This window comes from Maniola hyperantus, chromosome 15 (genome assembly GCF_902806685.2).
Source record: "Maniola hyperantus chromosome 15, iAphHyp1.2, whole genome shotgun sequence".
NCBI classification, from domain to species: Eukaryota; Metazoa; Arthropoda; class Insecta; order Lepidoptera; family Nymphalidae; genus Maniola; species Maniola hyperantus.
In genome coordinates, this window is record NC_048550.1 from 4,806,745 (window position 1) to 4,829,007 (window position 22,263).

At 37.0% G+C, this 22,263-nt stretch overlaps 1 protein-coding gene across 3 annotated transcripts in view; it reads right to left on the bottom strand.

The window, feature by feature from the left end:
• The window catches only part of LOC117988829 (beta-glucuronidase), a 59,291-nt gene that overhangs the window by 25,688 nt on the left and 11,340 nt on the right, over positions 1 to 22,263 (bottom strand). For 2 of the 3 annotated variants that reach the window (XM_069503683.1, XM_034976088.2), the window contains exons 2-3: positions 7,697 to 7,963; positions 4,157 to 4,339 (exon numbers count right to left, since the gene is read on the bottom strand). In XM_069503683.1, the coding sequence (XP_069359784.1) occupies positions 4,157 to 4,339; positions 7,697 to 7,960 (447 nt within the window). In that variant the 5' untranslated portion in view covers positions 7,961 to 7,963. Of the gene's footprint in view, positions 1 to 4,156; positions 4,340 to 7,696; positions 7,964 to 9,905; positions 9,999 to 22,263 lie in introns of those variants that run through there. The other variant, XM_069503684.1, reaches the window with a different exon arrangement.

Consider the following 22,263-nt stretch of genomic DNA (forward strand, 5'->3'; position numbering starts at 1 on the left):
ACAAAAATTGATGGAGTTTAGAAATGACGGTTATAAATTATTGATATTGGAGTTACCTACCAAGTAGGTAAAGACTTTTGAACTCGAGGACCCAACTCCTCAGCCCTGATGCTGTAAGGAATTGCATTCTTAAATCGTGGTGATGCCACGGGATTTTTACACAATCATGCGCTTAAATGTTTTTTTTACGAAATTTGGTACAGAGATAGATGTACCTTGCATCTCGGGGACGCGCTACCGAGCTACTTTTTGTCCTGGAAAATCAAAAGTTCCCACGGGATTCATGAAAACCTAAATCCACGCGGGCGAAGCCGCGAGTATCAGCTAGTATATCAATATGCTTTCATCAATATCATATCTCATAGATCGTGCCAAGTTCCTAAATGTGACGATCTGTCACAAATCGTAACCGCACTACGGTTCAACATATTACATTACAAGATTTCTATGCCTTGTTAAATGATACAATGTCAGTAAATCTGATCCTAGGATAACAGTAACATCTGGTTACGTCACCTAGTTAAATCTAAGACTTTCAAAACATTTTTGCCTGTAATATGTGTTAACTTTCCCAGAGGGGTTTAGCTACAAAAATACAAAATTTTCATTGCAAAGAAAATACCTACAACTCTCAAACTCATGTAAAAAAATTGCAGCTGTCGGCGCAGGTAGATAAATGTCTATTGTCTACAAGTAACGTTACGAAATTTGAAACTGCTTTGTTGAATTTGAGTTAGGTATCACCTCGCCAACTTGCCTCGATTCCAACATCTTTTTCAACCTTTGTGACGTAGTTAGTATCCATGTACTTAGGCCGTACTGAAAATGGTGTATTGTTAAAACCAATTGTTTAGATATTTCACATACCTACTCGTAATTCATTCTGGTCCCTGGATACTAATATTAATAAAAAAATGTGTCTGTTGTTAGATTTTCGATGTTCAGTTACTGGACTGATTTTGGCGAAATTTATTCCCCCTGGAGATGGATATAGGATACCTTCTATCCTGGGAAAAAGTTGCTCACGGGATTTTTAAAAATTGAAGTCGGGCGTCAGCTAGTACGTGGTACCTAATACATAATATTAGAAAGATGTAGGTAATAAAACGAGTACACGTCACAGTCTAGATAAAATGTTGTTTAATAAAAAGAAGTTAAGTAGTAGGGTGAAGATTAACACGAGTTGCCAGAGGTCAGTCTCAGTACGCGGTGTCTAGCAATTGTGAATGGCTCCGTTTAAACCTATTACTACGGCTACACTAATTGAATGTGATTATGTTGAGGTTAATGTTCTACTATATTATCGTAGCCGTAGGACAGCGATCGCAAGAGCGTCTTTACATTTTCAGATCAGGTTTCAGATCCGATATCGAGTTCCTTACTTGATGCATTTCGATTCTAACAATTTCGACAACTAGTCAAGTCAGTGTCTTTTTATCAAACGTCAAAACACGAGCGTCTATGAAATACTCTCATGTGACGTCACAATGATTTGACGTGCTTTTTTTTAGTTTAATCGATAATTTAAAATTGTAATTACAAGGAAGTGGATTTACGTATTTTGGAAGACCCTCTATTTAATAATCACTGCGAAATAATTTATTTTTGACATAGGCAAATAAATTAAGGTTATTGTTGGGAGAAGAAACAGCGAGAAACTCAGCGGTTGCTCTTTTCAAAGATTCAATTTACAATCCGAGTGATGTTTAATTTATAGCTTACACCAGTCGGGGATACTGTAGCTAATCTATCAGTGAAATAATTTTCAGAGTCGGATCATTAATTCCGGAGATCATCTTTTACGTACGAACTCACAAACTAACATAATATTATTTTTATCTCTTTATAATATTAATAGTAAGGCTACATTAGTTATATTGTAATAAAATACAGAAGAAGTAAAATGTGAGAAAATGTATTGAATGCAACACTATCCGCAAACGGTATTGGGTACGATCTACGTTGGTATAGCTATCTCTACGATTTAGTGATATACCAATACGATTTAGTTGACCGAATAATGTAAATCCGTCGTAAACTTGATCTAATTACGAATTCAAGTAAGATTCAGGGCTACTATTTTAATTAAATTACTACTAAGGTTTTTTTACATTGTTTCTAATCCAGGTTTTACTTTAAGGAAAATGTTTTTGAGTATTAACAGAAATAACACAATTTGAGTTTCGATTAGTAGCGTTGCATGTTTGGGCATGTAGGTAAAAGTAAACTGACTGATTGACTGACAACAACTTACCTGCAGTTACAAATCCATACTTCTATATTCATATCCATACTGATAGGTATTATAAAATATGCAAAAGTGTGTCTGTCTACTAGCCTTTCACGGTCCATCCGTTCAACCGATTTTGATGAAATTTTTATTCGCAAAATCCGTTAAACTGTTGGGCCGTGAAAAGCTAGCAGACAGGCAGACAAACTTTCGCATTTATAATATTAGTATGGACTAGACCAGAATATGATGCCCGCGAATTCATCCGCGTTTAAAATATATAGGTCATCTTATTGTAAGCCGCGGGTGTATCGGCCGAAGTAAGCCCTATTATTCTGCAGCAAACTCGCGACACCGGTGTCGCCTGAGCTGATAAATTGATCAATTATCCGACCATCTGCCTAGCGACAGACGATTGGCTTAGATACCTACATTTAAAGCAGTATTACGTGCACCTTGTTAGGGTTCCGTACCTCAAAAGGAAAAACGGAACCCTTATAGGATCACTTTGTTGTCTGTCTGTCTGTCTGTCAAGAAACCTACAGGGTACTTCCCGTTGACCTAGAATCATGAAATTTGGCAGGTAGGTAGATCTTATAGCTGACATTTGGGGAAAAATCTGAAAACCGTGAATTTAGGGTTAGATCACACAAAAAAAATTAAATTGTGGTCATGAATTAATAATTAGTATTTTCAACTTTCGAAGTGAGTGACTATATCAAGTGGGGTGACATATGAAAGGTCTTCACCTGTACATTCTAAAACAGATTTTTATTTATTTTTATGCATCATAGTGTTTGAATTATCGTGCAAAATGTCGAAAAAATACGACTGTAGTACGGAACTCTCATTGCGCGAGCCTGACTCGCACTTGGCCGGTTTTTTCAGTTACATCTCACTTTCGCGTTTTATTGGAAATCTTTAAACTGTTGCGTCAGATATTGGGCGATGCAGCTGTCACTTTGGTGATTATGACATGAGTATCAGCTACTTTTATAGTTATAAAACACTAAATAAAATTAAAATATTTGTTATTCATTTATACTTTTACAAGTACTTTTGAATCGTCAAGTGCACTGGTTCGGAATGCCTTTCCTACCGAGAAGAACCAGCAACTAGCAAGAAACTATCTTCAATATAATTATCATTATTTATCATTAAATTAATGTTACTTGTGTTCTTGGTATTGGGCAGTGCGAATTTAACACACGAATTTTTTTTTTGCATTTAAAAGTAAATTATTTAAAGTAAACCAGTGAGTTTGTTGCCGTCCATATCTTTGTTATTAGGCAATTCGAATAAAACTCGATTTTGTGATCATGAATTCATTTATTAGGGTATTTGCTATATAGGATCTTAAGGCGCGTAAGACATAACTACACCGACGAGTACATGAGCATAATAATTAACAAATAACCAATCATAAACTACGAGATGGACGCATGCGCAGCAAGCGGTTTCGTGCAACAGGTGTGACCACGGTGTGGCTTATATAAGGCAAGGAACCGTTGTCTTGCAGCTCAGTTAGCAGCAGTCAGCGGCGCAGCGCGGAGGTCCCGTCCATACATCGGAGCACTCGTCTCACTAGTCACTACAGCTTCTATATAAGGAACGTGCGATCAAAATGTAGCTCAGTCAGGCGCCAAGCGGCGCGGTGCACGCACGCATCAGTGGAGATGTCCGGACCTGCTACAAGTTACTTGAAATATGGCACTACTTACCTATATCGTCAAAATTTTCTTTATTTCTATCGACTTTAAAACTCAAAGACGTATCGTCAGCAAATAGTTCAATATCGCAAGTATTTTGGAAATATGGTAAATCGTTTATGTATACCAAGAACATGAAAGGACCTAGAATAGAGCCTTGGGGAACACCCATTAGTGAGTCTGATCCGGATTATTTCACATTCATTGAAGAACTTACCACTTGTGCGGCATAATGAACGCTGCTGAATCTGAGCCACACTCGCTGTTCAGTGCGGGCCCACCACATCGGCACATGGAACCGCCGGTCGTACCACACCAGCCCCACGTGGTCTCTTAGCGCCGCGTCTTCACCTATGTCGTTGTATGACGAAGGCACCGGCATGGGGATAACTGGTCCTGTCTACATAAAGATTTAGATGTTATTTTATAAGTCCAAGAACACACCATCAATCGGCAATACGCCAATCTGGATCTCTTGGAGCGCATGAAGAAGTCTGTAGCAAATGACTGACAAAATTGTAATATTTAGGTTAGGAAAGTATATATGCATCCGGGATCGAAATCTCGACCTCGAATAGGAGGCCGACGACATCACCACTAGGCTATCAGCGCTCTGTCTCTAATCTTCTTCTTCTAAATATATAAAAGGAAAAGGTGACTGACTGACTGACTGACTGACTGACTGACTGATCTATCAACGCACAGCTCAAACTACTGGACGGATCGGGCTGAAATTTGGCATGCAGATAGGTATTATGACGTAGGCATCCGCTAAGAAAGGATTTTTGAAAATTCAACCCCTAAGGGGGTGAAATAGGGGTTTGAAATTTGTGTAAACATACCTATAGTAGGTAGGTGATAGATCGTGATGGCAATCAGGGTGGGGACGCCCACAGCCCCCGCGCTAACCTGTCCCCCCCGCCTCATCATACCCCGATTGCCAACTCGACCTGTGGCGTACTATACTTAAAAATCTAAAATAATTTGAGTGTCAGCTAAAATACGCAACAATTTTGTAACTTCCGTTGGCATGTACGACAAGCTGTGCGAACCAGCATGAGAAACCTTCGAAGAGCGCACTTTTAAAGTTAGCATACTATTAGATTAGATAATACAATAGGTTTTGTCTGTGCATAAGGATTAAAAGATATACGATAGTTAGTATATGGACTTCCACGCACATATTATTTTGTTTAGCTCTTTAGTTTAGTTAGTATGTTAGTTAGTATGTAGTTAGCTTTGTATTCACCGAGCTGGAGGCCCTGTTTTCCGAGACACAGTTTCTACTAGTTCGGAAAACAGGTGCACAGTATTGTTTTGGTAAGAATTTTATAATAATTAGTTTTAAGGTACGTGTCAATACTAACAAAAATATGATTTTGTATTTGGTGGAAATAAATGATTTTATTTATTTATTTATTTATTATATACATTACTAGCGACCCGCCCCGGCTTCGGATGGGTAGCTTATCACAATTTTCGTAGGGATCTCTAATTTAAAAATAATATAGCCTATTTATCAGGAATAATGTAGCTTTCTACTGGTGAAATAATTTTCAAAATCGGTTCTGTAGTTCCAGAGATTACCTATTCTACAAACAAACTTTTTTTTTGCTTCATTATAATATTAGTATAGATTACTACCTATAGATAGATGCATCACATATATGTACATTGTACAGTACGCGGCAGAAAATAATGTACATCGACCTTTAGAATAAGATTTCGGCTTTGTAGAGCGTTGTCTCTGTCACTCATACCTATGTGACGTTTTGTCGGTCTCAACGACAGAGACAATACTATACATTCTACAAAACCGCTATCTCTTTCTAAAGGTCGATGTACAATATTTTCTGGCGCGTACTGTAGGAACTATAATGCTATTATAGTTTGGACTAAATGTTGTTATACTAATTTATGGAAAATACTATCACAAATATGTTGCCATAAAAAGTTTTCATTTAGTTTTTGCTAGAAATTAATAGCTGGCCATTTTTTACAATCTGACGGGTATCGGTACACTGACGACAATACCAGCGTTTCCCTTACCTAGTAGTCGCTTCATAAGTAATTAATTTTGATGTGATACATAAATTGAAATAAAATATTGGCTTTACAGCGCCATACCCAGCTTTTAAAATTGTCATGTTATGAATGAATAAAAATACATTATTTAATATCCTTGAGAAATCAGAATCCGGGGTAAATAACCTGGTGAACTATGGACGAACAAATAACACTATAGGTGATACATCCATACTTATATTGTAAACCAGTTTATTTCCGCGACTTCATCCGCGTGGACTACATACACTTCAAATCCCTACTTTACCTCTTTAGGGGTTAAATTTTCAAAAATCGTTTCTTAGCGGATGTCTACGTCATAATAGCTAATCTGCATGGCTTTCAGCCCGATTCATCCAATAGTTTGAGCTGTGCGTTGATAGATCTGTCATTCAGTTAATCAGCTTTTCCTTTTATATATATAACATACGAAGCTGTGTCTGACTGTCTTACTTTTTCACAGCTCATCTATTGAACAAACTTAGATGAAAGGTACTTACATTATTTTGGCGAAGGAAATAGGCATTTTATTCCGAAAAATGAAAAAGTTCCCATGGGACGAAGTCACGGACAACATCCAGTTATATAAACAAACCAGATTTTGAGACAACATACTCTTGAACTTGGACTATGCTAATTCCAAAGTTCTATTGTTTTTTTTGTATCGACACGTTATGTCAACATCGGGCTTTGCATGACAAAAAGTTTAGTTGTATATAGCCGTAGGTACAGGTTTTTTTGTTTGGCATACAGCTAGTCCATGCATTCTCAAACTGAATGTGCCATTGGTGTTCTTGCCATGTTCTAGAATCGAGATTCTATAGTGACTAGAACATTCGCAGTGTCCTAAGACCTACGTTAGTAGGTAAAGCCTTAGGTTAAGATTTAGGTTTTTAAAAAATCCCGTGGGAACTCTTTGATTTTCCGGGATAAAATCTTTTAGAACTTTTAGCTTGTTCTTGAGAAATTTGATCATATTTTAATATTAATAGAAAGTTTAATTATTTAATCTGTAGTCTATCTATCTAGTTAGTTACTCAGCAGGGGATGGAGAAAGCTATGCCTGGAGTTTCCCCACGTGATCCAATAAGACATGAGGAGATCCGTACAGGAGAACCAGAGTAACCGTCATATAGCTCATAGGGTTGTTTAGCTGAAGTGACAATGGATAGGGCACGTAGTTCGACAAACTATTACACGTTGGGTTCCCAATGTGCTAAAATGGCAACCTTGCACTGGAAAAAGCAGCGTTGGAAGACCTCCCACTATGTGGACAGACGATATCTAACGATATCTATAACGATAGCTTAGGTACCTACATAAATTAAAATGCGAAATTGGCTAGCTAATTGCTTTAATTTAGCCTTAAAACAGCCAAAAGGTTTTTTATAATAATGATATGATTTTAAATAAGTTTTCATTACAGTCTAAAATTATACCACTATAATAATAATCACTACATCCATATTATTAATTATGCGAAAGGGATGTTTGGACCAAAGGATCGATTGCTTGGAGATTGACATGGCTACTAATTTATCCCGGAAATCAAAGACATCCCAGTTCCCACTGGATTTTTAAAGACCTAAATCCACGCGTACGAAGTCGCGGGCATCGGCTAGTAATAATAATAAACAATGCCAGCGTTGTGTTTGTTAAGTTTGAGAAGCAATGAATAAATTAAAGTTTTTACCTTTTCGAGGTCTTGCTCGTACCAGCCATTGCGATATCCGTGTTCCGGGTCCACGGGAGACATTCTGAAGTTCCATATTCCGTCTAGATTTCTTAGATATCTGGTTTCTGACTCTTGTGGGTATAACGCTCCGCCAGGGTTTGGTGGTTTCTTCTGTTCACTTTGGTTGATCTCGTTCGCGCTTGCAGTTCCTGGTACGGTTGCATCGGTGAGTGTGAGGACGATGGTTGAGAAGAGAAGGAGACTTGAACTACTGGTCATCATTATCTGTCAACAAACAAGTAGATATGTAGATAATTTTCTTAGATAGGTACGTACATTATTTAACTACTGTTATTGTAAGTTATCATCTTATCATGAAAGTCGTAGACATATAATAATAATTGTTCCTTATTTATAGGAAACAAGGTCAAAATAGAACTCTGGTGGGAAACTGATAGTTCATGTTTCCGGTAAATCTTACAAAAAAACTAATGACCGCCTATCTGTTCCTTACCTATGAATTAAAACTTTGTTCTTGGCACAATATGCGTAAAGGTTTCTCGGTAGGTACCTACCATCAACATAGAAAACTATCAAATAGTCACCAGTCTTTCAAACAAAAGAGGCATTGCTAGTTGCAACGCATGTCGGACATTTCATCATCATTAGAATGAGAAGGTTTAGGCCATAGTCCGTCACGCTGGCCAAGTGCACATTGGCAGACTTTATACACGCCTTCGAACATTATGGAGAACGTCTCATGTATGCAGCTTTTCTCACGATGTTTTCCTTGACTGTTAAATGTAGTGATATTAATTAATTTCTTAAAACGCACATGTAGGTACCTAGCTAACTCTGAAAAGTTAGAGGTGTGTGCCTGGGATCGAACCCTCGACGAGGCGGACGTCTTAATCACTAGGCTATCACAGCTGTTTTGTGTGTTGTTGTGTTGTTGTCGGGCATTAGCTAGTAAGTAATTAATAAAATCGTTGTGTTTATGTATTAAGTTATTACTGATATCATTTGATACTAATAAGTTAATTACTTCTTGACCGCTTGGTTACTCGTACAGCTATAGATATCTGACACGAGTAGGCATTTATTTTAACTTAGTGCGTGTTGACTATTTGTATAAAATCGCGATAATTTTCGCACAGATGCATCTGCAACTTGTAGGAACGAACGTTGCGTAGGTTAACTAAAGTTATAAATATGGAAATAGGTACGAAATATACATTTATATATATGATTGGGTAAGAGTGGCCTCGAAGAGATCACTGTAGTGATATAAGGTTGCCCTTTCTTTTTCAGTGTCTCTTGTATTTTAATATTATGGTAAGCAATAAAATAAAATATATAAATAAATGAAAATGTGTTCGCATATAATATATTTTAACTGGTACCTATCTAAGTAGTTGATGCTCTACGGAATTCGCCCGTAACATAAAATCAGCTAAACAGACAACGCAATTTACGTAATTATTTTGACACACATAATGCATGGAAAGTGAAATACTTAAGATGCAAGGCATGTATGTGTTCCTCCGTTTATATGTGCATATTATGCATATTGCATATGTATGACAATGTATGCTCCCAAGTTGCGATAAGAAAGTAGAGTATAAATAACCATATAACTTTATCGCATAATTTATGTTCTACTGATTTGTTATATATATGGTACGTATTGGCCTTTCGTCTGTAGCACGTGTTATCAAAGAAAGCACTAATTGCAAGTTAGGAGGTTTTAAGGGCTAGGTCAGACATCGGAATCCCGTGGTTTATACCAGCACTGATTTTATTGACACTATTGTCTTCATATAGGTAATATTCTTTCATATCTTTCCGAGCGTGGGAGAAAAATTTGCGCGGTTACTGCAACTTGACCTCTTCATATCCTTCAATACTGGGTATTGTATTAAAGGATATGAAGACCATAATTATATAAATAATATTCTGCAGCCCCGAAAGGATTTGATAAAATTCTTCAGAAAGCTCAAAAGGTTATTTTTTTTAATTAAAAAATTGCATAAATTCTTTAGGCAGGGGCGAAGCAGGGACTTTTGGTAAGAAACACTCAAAAGCTACTATTTTAAACTCAAAAACAAATAAAAGCTATAATTGACACCTTTGTAGAATTTTAACCACCATTAAATTTAATTCCAAAATATACAAACTTCTGAGTTTAAATAATTTTACATTTAAAAATTAGAAATATTCAACTCACTCTATGAAAATGAATGGCGAATAATTGGCCGGTATGAAAATGACTGCCTTAGAACTTTGCATGTAATTGGTTATATTGATGCGTTATTGCGAAACCAACTGGTTGTAGTGCATGCGCATAAACAATGGGACTCATAAAAATTCTGTATCGGATTCCACACACCGCCACAGCGTTGCGGAATACCATGATAAATAGGTTTTACATGTTTCACATAACTTTTATGGTGATAACTGATAAGGTGTTACACAAGACATGAATATGACACGAATGAAGTACCTAACTACTTACCTTGTAGCAGTGGCGTGCAGGTCATAGAGGCATAAATGCACTGCTTACCCCAGTTGAATAGCTCAATGCATATTTTTCATAATGACCTGCCAGTAAAACAGGCCCCTACTTAACTAGTGCCTACCCTGGCTTCAAACCCTGTGCACGCCACTGCCTTGTAGGTACTTATTTTCACTAAATGCATACCTACTCATATTATAAATGCGAAAGTGTCTGTCTGTCTGTCTGCTGCTAGTTTTTCATGGCCCAACAGTTTAACCAATTTTGGTTCGGTACAGAGTTAGTTTTCATCCCGGAGAAGGACATGGGCTACTTTTTATCCCATTTTTACAAGTACATTTGAATCGTCAAATGCATTTGCCACTTTTATTATTAATGCGGATGTGCGTACGCCCAGTTCGGCGGCAAACGGAGAGTCCGTGACACGTCGTGGTGTGCGAGAGCTGCGCTAGAGTGAACTTGAACCTACAGCCAGCCGCTAGTATGAAGCTTCCCCTCTGGTCTATATATCTACTCGTGTGCCTTTAGGCTGTGGTATTCTTTGAACCTATCTGTAGGTTGTACGTAATAATATAGGTGACAACTGAGTTTCTTAAATTCAGCCGTTGAATTATTTTAGAGATCATGAAAATATGTAGGAAAAAGTAGAAGAGGGTTAATGATATTTGCTGTAAGTATAACGGGATACAAGTTATTATAGAGGAATTGAATAATAATTTGTATGCTTAGCAACAATTAATTACTCTACGCCAAATAGATCTGTGTTTAAAATTCAAATGAACTGGAAGGTTAAACAAACCAATAATATCTATATTTCATATTATTATTCTGTATGAATAGGTACACAGCGCATCTGTGTATTCATTGAATAGCTAAGCTAATATTTATTTTGTTATATTTTGACTTAGTTAATAAGCATCTCTATATAATGCATAAGTAGGTAGGTACCTACTTAAACCTATGCATTGTATTTACCTACCAACAAAGATTTGGCCTGGAGGAATCCCCGTGATCGTATTAATAATGTACCTACATATAAATTTGTTAAAGGATGTTCGATACATCATTGACTATTTTTAAATTGGTGAATGGTAATGGTAGATATTCGTATATGATGTCCAACTAGTGGGGGTCTTCCAATGCTATACGCTTACTGGTGCGAGGTCGCCACTCTAGCATCTTGGGCCCCTACTGTCTATGGGTTTTCAATATTATATCTAAAACTAGCTGATGTACGCGACTTCGTACGCGTGAATTTAGGTTTTTAAAAATCCCGTGGGAACTCATTGATTTCCCGGGATAAAAAGTAGCCTATGTCACTCTCCAGGTCTTTAACTGTACCCATGCAAAAAATCACGTCGATCCGTTGGCTCGTTGCGACCATCGATGTGTTGCGACGTGATTGAAGGACAAACCAACAAACCAACAAACTAACAAACCAATAAACTAACAAACCAACAAACAAACACACTTTCCCATTTATAATATTATGGTTTCGCATTTATAATAATTGCAAAAGCATAGATTAACTATTGGTTTCGCTACGCTTGCAAAAGTGTGTCTCTATCTGCCAGCTTTTCACGGTCCATCCGCTTAACCGATTTTGGCAGTGCTCACAACCCTCAGCGATGAGGAATACGACTGTAAAGAAAGAATTGGTAAAATAGTGGTCACTAAGGCAATATAATTTCCTTACAAACTTATTTCCTTGTGGCTTTACCATTACCACTGCACAATGTGTTTGCTAGTGACTTGCAACTTGTCTCTTATTTTTTTTTGTATTCAATTTGTATTCAATCTCTTAAATTTTCACACATTCAAATTACTACACTTATTCGAATTAAAGTACAATTAATTAATAAAATAATTGTCTGTAAATAAAATAAAATAATAATCTTATAAGTAGATGGACATAATACCTACTTAAATATAATTCCCAAGAGGTGTCAAAAACATCTTCAATTGTCATTATTATCAATCTTCTCTTTGATCATTGGCCATGATATGGGCCATATATTCTATAGTTATTAGTGGTTATATTGTTTTTGGTTTCGTTGAACATCCTCATAAATGTGACCAATGAATTTCATGTTATTGTCGTATCAAAAACCCAACCAAGTATTTATATAATTGTAAATAAGTATAAGCAAAAATAATCTTTTAGGTGAGTATATCCATACTAATATTATAAATGCGAAAGTGTGTCTGTCTGTCTGTCTGTCTGCTAGCTTTTCACGGCTCAACCGTTCAACCGATTTTGGCTACTTTTTCGGAAAAACAAAGAGTTCCCACGGGATTTTTAAAAACTAAATCCACGCGGACGAAGTTGCGGGCATTCTCTAGTAATTAAATAAATCTTTCCTATCGGGTCGGGGGCCTCCTTTTTCGGGGATCCGGCGTTCGAGCTGACCTGCCTCGGTTACGCTTAGGACTTAGGAGGAATTTCTGAAAAAATTTCTTTGTAGGAGCCATGGATGTACGAAGTCGAAATAAAAATGTACCTAACGAAGTAGGTAAGTACCATTGATGTTGGAATCCGTAAGTACCTATCTCCTAATTCCATGGTGGCAGTTTAGAGAAAGCCTACATACACAGTCTCAAGTTTCTAGACAAATCACGCCAGCGTGGAATGGTGCCACGAATACTGGCTAATGCATTTCCGCGCTGGACAGCTAGGCTGATCCGTTGCGCAAAAAGGAGCCAGCCCTTCTGTCACCAGATGAGGCTATTAGGTAATCGCGGTGAAATGTCTCGTAATTTTTTTTAGCACTAAGACTCCATGGCCCCAGGTTCTCCACGGTAAATGGAAGAAAAATGTAACTCTTGATAAGAGAGGCATACTTCCGCCGCTTACCGTTTTCAGCCATTTCTGCTGTGGCTCTCGGTCTTGATGCTTTCTCCCTGATAATTCACGGGGCCAATGTGACAATAAACGTTGCGTTTCACATTAGCGCCCATCCCCGTTCCCAGGGAACCAGCGTCAATTCAGCAGGTCTCTTGCCATCATCCCGACTAATCACTGCCGGCTCAACAAGCGCAGGAATGTCTATGGTGGCAAGAGCCCTTTTGATAGTATCGTTAAGAAAGCCATGCCTAAATAGCCTACCAGAGCTCCTTTGGCAAGAGAGTCCGTGGATTCCAAATTTATCAACCTAAGGTTTACTATCCAACCATTGTCTAATGTGAGTTTATCTTTAAAAATAACTCTAGTATTTTACACTTAGTTTTACATTACTGTTTACAAATGGTTTACAAGCTAAGTATATTCATGAGTCTTCATTAAGAGTTTGTTATCGTCCAGTCGCTAATTCAGAGGTCAGAATTCAATAAGGTTGAAAAGTTCAGTTACCTTTAAACACAAACAGGAATTTATATGGTCTCATCTACAAGCCTCGCGCAGAAAAAACATTCTTCTAGGTACCTAAACATGTAGCCATTATCAGGTCGTTGATATCTGATTGATGATCTATCGTTGAGATCTATGGATAGATTGTTATGATTATTGGTGATTTAATTACAATACTTAATAACTTTTTCTCACAAAATATGCCTACCTAATAAACAAATTTTGCTAAGCATTAACATTGAGTAACATTAGAGTCTAGACTCTAGAATGTCAAATTCAAAGTCACAGGTGGGTCACAAACATGACTAGGTGGGTCGCAAAAACTAATCTAGAAGACAAATTTTAGTGTCAGCCACCTCATACTCTGGACCTTTAAATTTTACTAAGGGCCGCACTCAGAGTCGCTAATCGTTACTTAAGATTGAGTCAAAACGAGGCAGATTTATGTGAGAGACTGTCTCGTTTTAACTAAACTTAAGTAACGATTAAGCGACTCTGAGTGCGGCAGTAAGACTTTAAGAAAAGTGAGTATAATGTTTTCACGTACCTTTCTGCAGCTGATATCTTTTAATTGCCCCCTGACTCAAGCTGATAAGTATGCGAACGTTAAAGATACGTACAAACACTACTCTATCCCACACATTTTGTTACTCAGAAAGTAAGTCAGATCTGGCTCTATCGGGATCTTGCTCTATAGTACCTACCTATACCTACGAGTAGGTATCTAATCAACGAACGAATCGCATTGTAACCTGCAACGCATGTTGCTAGTAGGTAGTAACTATAGGAAAATACAGATTAATTACAATTGTAGTGAGAACAAATATTTCTCAACTCAATAGGTTATCGACCGCATAATTATTATGTTTGCAATTGATTACACTACAAAACAATGTTAGGTAAAGCATTATCACGGAATTATGAAATTCCGTTCCGCGGTCCACTTCTTATGAAAGGGTCTAAGGTTCTATAGGCTGCAAGAAATATCTATTACGAAAGTACTAATTCAAAATGCTTTTATGAAAAATACAATTGATCGACAGTTTTGAATTCTTTTTGGTTCCGCGAAAAAATAAGGCATTTTCAGCCTTTCATTCAGAGAGTGACTCTCGATTTTTTCATCCGCGCTTATTACTGAAACTACGAATCCTGAGCTAACGAAGTAGCGAAAAAAAATTGTTTTATTTACTCTTTTGTATCTTGTTAAATGAGTAATTAGGTATTTTATTAAGAAAGATATTTTAGCGTTGTTAAACTATCGTGAGTGATCATCATCAATCATCAATACTTATAATAAAACTGTAACAGGTTAAATTCTGTACATTGAAGATATTTTGAAATTTTTTTTCGAGGGCACTCTATAATCGATACTGAACACAAAACTGTAATTTTTTTCATTTTTGTCTGTCTATCTGTCTGTCTGTATCACGGCCGCGCATCACGCTGAAACTACTGAATGGATTCCAATGAAACTTGGTACGATTTGAATTCAATACTTATAATAAAACTGTAACAGGTCAAATTCTGTACATTGAAGATATTTTGAAATTTTTTTTTCGAGGGCACTCTATAATCGATACTGAACACAAAACTGTAATTTTTTTCATTTTTGTCTGTCTATCTGTCTGTCTGTCTGTATCACGGCCGCGCATCACGCTGAAACTACTGAATGGATTCCAATGAAACTTGGTACGATTTGAGGTCATACTATGAGGAAGAATATAGGATACTTTTTATCCCGAAATTCAGCACGGTTCCCGTAGGAGAGGGGATGAAAGTTAAAATGTATACTGAGTTGTAATTCATTAACGCGTAGTCCGATTTCATTCATTCTTTTTTTGTTAGAAAGGGGATATTTTAAAAATTGTTCCGTAAATGTTTCAAGGTAATCGGTTTTTAACCGACTGTCAAAAGGAGGTGGTTCTTTTTTCTACATCGATTTTTTCGAGGTTTTCGGACCGATTTGCAATTTTTTTTTTAAATCAACAAAAAAAGTTTTCGTGGTGGTCACATAAAAAATTCTGGATTCAACTCCTTAATCCTGATGCTGCAGGGTTACTGCCCGCCTGAGTTATCAGGATTCAGGAAGTGTTCATAGTGAATTCATATTGTAGGTACCAAGCAACGACTTTATTCTCAGACTTCAAGTCTCAACTCCTCAACCCTGATGATGTATGGTACAGCACTCCTAAACTATAATGTTTCAGGAACTGCGGATGATGCAAAATAATTTTAGGTACCAAGCATAGGCTACATCATTGAACTTCGGATCCTAACTCCTCAATCCTGATGCTGCAAAGTACTGAAGTCCTAAATCGTGGGGATTTAAAAAAAAATAAAAAAATTTAAATCGACTGTTAGGCGGAACGAAGTTCGCAGGGTCAGCTAGTTTCCAATATGAATATAGAAGAGAATCCGGCTTTACTCAAGTATTTAGTCGACGTAAACCCCATTTAGTTTCGAACCCACCCGGGGTCCTTTTTAGGGTTCCGTACCTCAAGAGGAAAAACGGAACCCTTATAGGATCACTTTGTTGTCTGTCTGTCTGTCGGTCTGTCAAGAAACCTACAGGGTACTTCCCGTTGACCTAGAATCATGAAATTTGTCAGGTAGGTAGATCTTATAGTAGACATTAGGGCAAAAATCTGAAAACCGTGAATTTGTGGTTACATCACACAAAAAAAATTAAATTGTGGGCATGAACTAAAAATTAATATGTATTTTCAATTTTCTAGAAAGATAACTACTTATATCAAGTGGGGTATCATATGAAAGGGCTTCACCTATGCATTCTAAAACAAATTTTTATTTATTTTTAGACATAATTGTTGTAATAGTAGTGATTTATCACGCAAAATGTCGATAAAATACGACTGTACCCTCAGTGCGCGAGTCTGACTCGCACTTGGCCGGTTTTTTTCACAGGGACTCAGCTCGCAAACGCGTCGCGGGTCGCGGTAAAGCGATGAAGATCAGCAGACACTGTTATGGGAGATGATCTGCACCCACCTCAGCCACCCTCACAACGGGCCGTGCGGGCCGCGACGCGTGCGGCACGCAGTCTCAACTCCGACGCGTTTGCGATCTGAGGTGAAAAAGGACCTAGGGTTCGAAACTAGTCGGGCTTACGACGTCTAAACACGTGCGTAAAGCCGGATTCTATATTTAAAATAGATATGTCTTCTAGTGTCTCACCATGTATCTATCTATAGGTACTTAGTTCGTCAAATCCGTAAGCTTGTACCTAATGAAAGTTTCAAGTTATGCGTAGAGCCGTTGACCCGGTGCGACGAGAGGCTCATTATGGAATCAGGGGTACAAGGCTCTGGCATGCATTAGCTTTTACTTAACCTATTTTAACTGTAAGTACTTAACTGTTGTCATCGTGCTAATGGTTAAGCTCATTTGACATTGGGCATAAACATTCTGAACACCGGTAAAATAACTAAACGATGTCGTTAGTGATTACAAAATTAGCAAATATGTTTACCACTACCTACAAACCTCAAAACAGTTACCTACTGTTGCTAATATACCTTAGTAAGTAGTCTTAGAAATTAATGAAAACTGTGAGCGTACTGTCTAGCTCTCTTTCCCTTTCAACTGATTAAAATTATAGGTAGGTATAGTTGTATCAATTTTTGACAAAATTCTCCAATTTTGAGTTTGTTCATTTGCGAAAACTAGTATTCAAGGCACATGAGTAAAAAAGTATGTTTTTACTCAAGAGCTCAAGGAGCTTAAAAAGCTTACAATAAGAACTCAATATCCTCCAATTTGGCAAACTCCAATTTTGATTCTGTTAATTTGTGATTAACTAGAATTCAAGTCACATGAGTATAAAATTAAGGGTTTTTACAAGCACAAGGAGCACAAGGAGCTTAAAAAGCTTACAACAGCGGCTTCAGTAGATACACAAAAAATACGTTATATTTTGAAGCTATGTCAAAATCACGATCACAATATTATGTTTCGTTATTAAAGTCCTCATATTTATTACAAGCAAGTAGGCACAACACACAATTTGGAAAAAAGTCTTTAAATAAATAAATGTTCGTTCGATAAAATACCTAGTCATTAGATAGTTAGTAACTAACTACCTATAGTTAGTTACTCGTAGGTAGACGTGTCGTCGTGCTGACGCCCATTAATCCATTTCCCACGTTTTTATCACCTTGCGGCTTTTCGCATGAGTTAGATCTAATGTTATTGAGCTTATATTATTCTGCCTATGTAATTATAATGTAATCTAAATATATAATGACTGACTGACTGATCTATCAACGCACAGCCTAAACTACTGGACGGGTCAGGCTGTAATTTGACATGCATATCTTAATTACAGCTAAGTATTATGACGTAGACATCCGCTAAGAAAGGATTTTTTTAAATTTAACCTCTAAGTTTAAAATTTGTGTATTCCACACGGACAAAATCGCGGGCCGAAGGTAGTTATATAATATAACTGGGTTAGCCGAGTGGGTAGGAGTCCGCCTCCTACTCGGAGGTCGGGGGTTCGATCCCGGGCACGCACCTCCAAATTTTCGGAGGTATGTGCGTTTTAAGTATTTAAATATCACTTGCTTTAACGGTGAAGGAAAACATCGTGAGGAAACCTGCATGCCTGAGAGTTCTCCATAATGTTCTGAAAGGTGTGTGAAGTCTGTCAATCCGCACTTAGCCAGCGTGGTAGACTAGCCAAACCCCTCTCATTCTGAAAGGATACCCGTGCTGCGCAGTGAACCGGCGCGCGGCGATGGGTTGGTTATGATGATCAATAACTAATTATTGTATCTTTTCTTGTATTTTTATCTTATCTTAATTATGTACCTATTATCATGCATGTTTTTGAAAGTGACAATAGTTGTTCATTATCTAATCTTGACCCGATGGCACCTTTTAACAAAGATAAAATATTGACCTCGTTTTCCCAGCAAACATGGTTTTAGTTTATGGTTTCATTGGTCATAATAAGCTTTACCTTATCGAACGTAAATCAACACAAGCACCTCGTAAAAGTCAATAAGTTACATAGATATGGGTAAATAAGTAAGGCGATTAATTGAATTTCTCTACAGTTCCTGTTTAAAAGATGAGTTAGGTCCTCATCGACGTATTGTTTTATCGGCTACTAGCAAAGCACAACAGATATAAAGCTTATTTCAAACTACGGGATATAAATTATATTATAGTCCGCTTAATATTGGCGTTCCCAACATTCGAAGCGAAGTCGCGGGTGGTTGCTAGTTATATCAATAACAATAAGATGCCTAATGGGTCTTTAATAGTCAAGTACTCAATAATTAAATACTGAATCCACCTAAAAACTATCGTAGATACATGCAGGCTTTCTATAATAACATAGAAATCTTAATAACGAGGCAATTTTTTTAGCCCTTTCATATGATACACCACTTGGTATAGTTATCTTACTTTGAAATTTAAATACTAATTATTTGTTCAAGAACACATTTTAATTTTTTTTGGTGATCTAACTACAAATTCACGGTTTTCGGATTTATTCCTTTACTGAAGCTATACGTTTACCTACCTACCAAATTTCATGATTCTAGGTCAACGGGAAGTAGATACCCTATAGGTTTTCTTGACAGACACGACGGACAGACGGACCGAACGGTCAGACAGACAGACAGACAGACAACAAAGTGATCCTATAAGGGTTCCTTTTTCCTTTTGAGGTACGGAACCCTAATAAAACGGCTAAAGCACGTATTACGTCGGAGAAGCCTTTTTTGTTCACATCCCAGGACATGCTTTGTTTATTTTCGGCAGCTGTTAGATCTCAAATTTCATGTCTACCTATACCACAGAGTAGGAATTTATGCAGTCAGATCATGCACGTGTTGTATCGTAACATGATACAACGTTCATAACTAGGATTCGGCATCAAACTTAGTATTCCTTTCGAGTTAGTCATAGCCACTAGCTACTATAAGCACTTTATGTCCACCTGTTCCACATTGCTTACACATTCGACGGGCATACTAATGTTTAACTGAAAGTTAGATTTAAGCAGTTGATTACAAATGTAAACAAAGCGGCCCTACCTATCGAGAAATTCCTTGTTCCTTCGTCTATACCTATATACAGCCTATACTTAGGACTTGACCGAGTTTAAAAAGCTTACTTATTACTTACCTAACTACTATTTTATCTTATTTTTTTTAACTTGTTGTTATGGTAACATGGTGGATTTAGATTTTTAAAAATCCCGTGGGAACTATTTGATTTTTCGAGATAGAGAGTAGCCTATGTCCTTCCCCAGGATGCAAGCTATCTCTGTTCTAAATTTTGTCAAAATCGGTTGACGAGTGGGCCGTAAAAAGCTAGCAGACAGACAGACACACACAATTTCGCATTTATAATATTAGTATGGAAGTATGGATATGGATGGATGGAATAAATAAATTATTTATTGTAAGTTGTAACGTTACCTACCAATAAAATAAGAAAAAGGGATAGGCCCATTATTTGGTTATATTATTGCCACAGTAGGTAAAGATTTTTAGCAATTTTCTAGCAGTGTTTATCTAGCCTAATAAAATAAAATCACTTTTAAAATTAATGTTTACTAAGAAACAGGTTCGATGACTGTATGTATTAATTTAATGTGGAAGACATGCAAACCAGGATAAAAATGTCGACACCAAAATAATAATTTGTCTCCTCATCTCAATAGAAAACGCATTAAGTATTTTATTTTAAAAAAGTACTGGCTTCTTCTGCTTTTTTCTATCCTTTTAATGGTTGCTAAATGCTATTTTCGCGTTGCTATAATAAATATTGTTTTAAATATCTTCTAAATATATAAAAGGAAAAGGTGACTGACTGACTGATCTTCTACGCACAGCTCAAACTATCACATCTGGATTAGAGAAGTCTAATCTGTGCAGATAGCTATTATGACGTGGACATCCGCTAAGAAACGATTTTTGAAATTTCCACCCCTAAAGGTAAAATAGAAGTTTGAAATTTGTCTAGTCCTATAAGCTAGTCCATACTAATATATAAATGCGAAAGAGTGTCTGTCTGTCCGTCTGTCTGCTAACTTTTCACGGCTCATCCGCTTAAACGATTTCGATAAAATTTAGTACAGAGATAGCTTGCATCCCCGGGAAGGTCATAGGCTGCTTTGATCCGGGAAAATCAAAAAGTTCCCACGGGATTTTAAAAAACCTAAATTCACGCGGATGGAGTCGCGGGCATCATCTAGTATGTAATAAATATTTTATTGCTATATAATTATTATGACAAAGTCGTGAATCCTGCATTATATTGTGTACCTACTTACCTACATTAATATTCAAATAGTTAACGTGAAATAATGATATTTATCACATGGGCTCTTATGGGCATCTTGCTGTGGCATGTTGCATCATCATCATCATGATCAACCCATCGCCGGCTTACTACAGAGCACGGGTCTCCTCTCAGAGTGAGAAGTTATTTGGCCATAGTCTACCACGCTGGCCAAGTGCGGATTGGTAGACTTCACACACCTTTGAGAACATTGTGGAGAACTTTCAGGCATGCAGGTTTCCTCACGATATTTTCCTTCTCCGTTAAAGCAAGTCATAACTCCGAAAAGTTAGAGTTGCGTGCCCGGGATGGAACCCCCGACCTCCGATTGGAAGGCGGACGTCCTAACCACTAGGCTAACAGCTTTTTATGTTGCATGGCATGTGGTAATACCACCCGCCAAAGAAACTGCGTGTACTAGGTAAAAATAAGTACCTAAGAATTCAGGCATTTAAAAAGTACATAATTATTATAATAGTAATATGTAGTTTTAACTTTGTTTCCGTGTCATTTATTTTACCTATAACATTATGTAGGTGTACCTAATAGGCATCTATTATGAATTAACATTTTTGATAGTACAATAAACAAATTTTATGTTAATTTTAGGATCCCTTGACCAAATTGTAAATAGGTATTACTTATGGTATAATAGCCAATTGCCACAAAGAAAATGATCAAGGTGATTTTTTTTATTTTGTCATGCACTACGCATTCTGGTATATGTCATAATACCTACTGATTGATCAATTTCTTCGTGGTCTAGTGGTTATGGTTTTTGTATCTATTCTAAAGGTATACGTTTCACGGCATGATCCAACGAGCGACAATCCAATTTGGACATAATTATTTTAGTAGGTAGTAGGTATCTTTTGCAATATCGTGTATAATCTATATCTATCGTGTATATCTAAGAAATTTGGCATGCAGATAGACATTATGATGTAGGCATCCGCTAAGAAAGGAATTTAGAAAATTCAACCCCTAAGGGGGTGAAATAGGGGTTTGAATTTGTGTAGTCCACGCGGACGAAGTCGCGAGCATAAGCTAGTCTTTACTAAAATATTAAATGTGTGGAAGTGTGACTGTCTGTTACCTTCCTTTTAACGGCCAATACGTTGAACCGATTTTGATGAAATTTAGTAAAAATAGCGGCGGTGGATTTACCTAGGAACGGCATTCCGAACCAGTGGTAAATTAAAACTACCTGACTATTCATAAATACTTGTAAAAAGTTTACATGAATAAAAAAACATTCTGTTCTATTCTATTCTATTCTAGCTACTTTTTAACGGACTTCAAAAAAGGAGGTTATGTTTATCCCGCAAATTCAAAGAGTTTCCATGGGATTTAAAAAACCTAAACCACGCGAATGAAATTGCGGGCGTAAATCAAACAATAGCC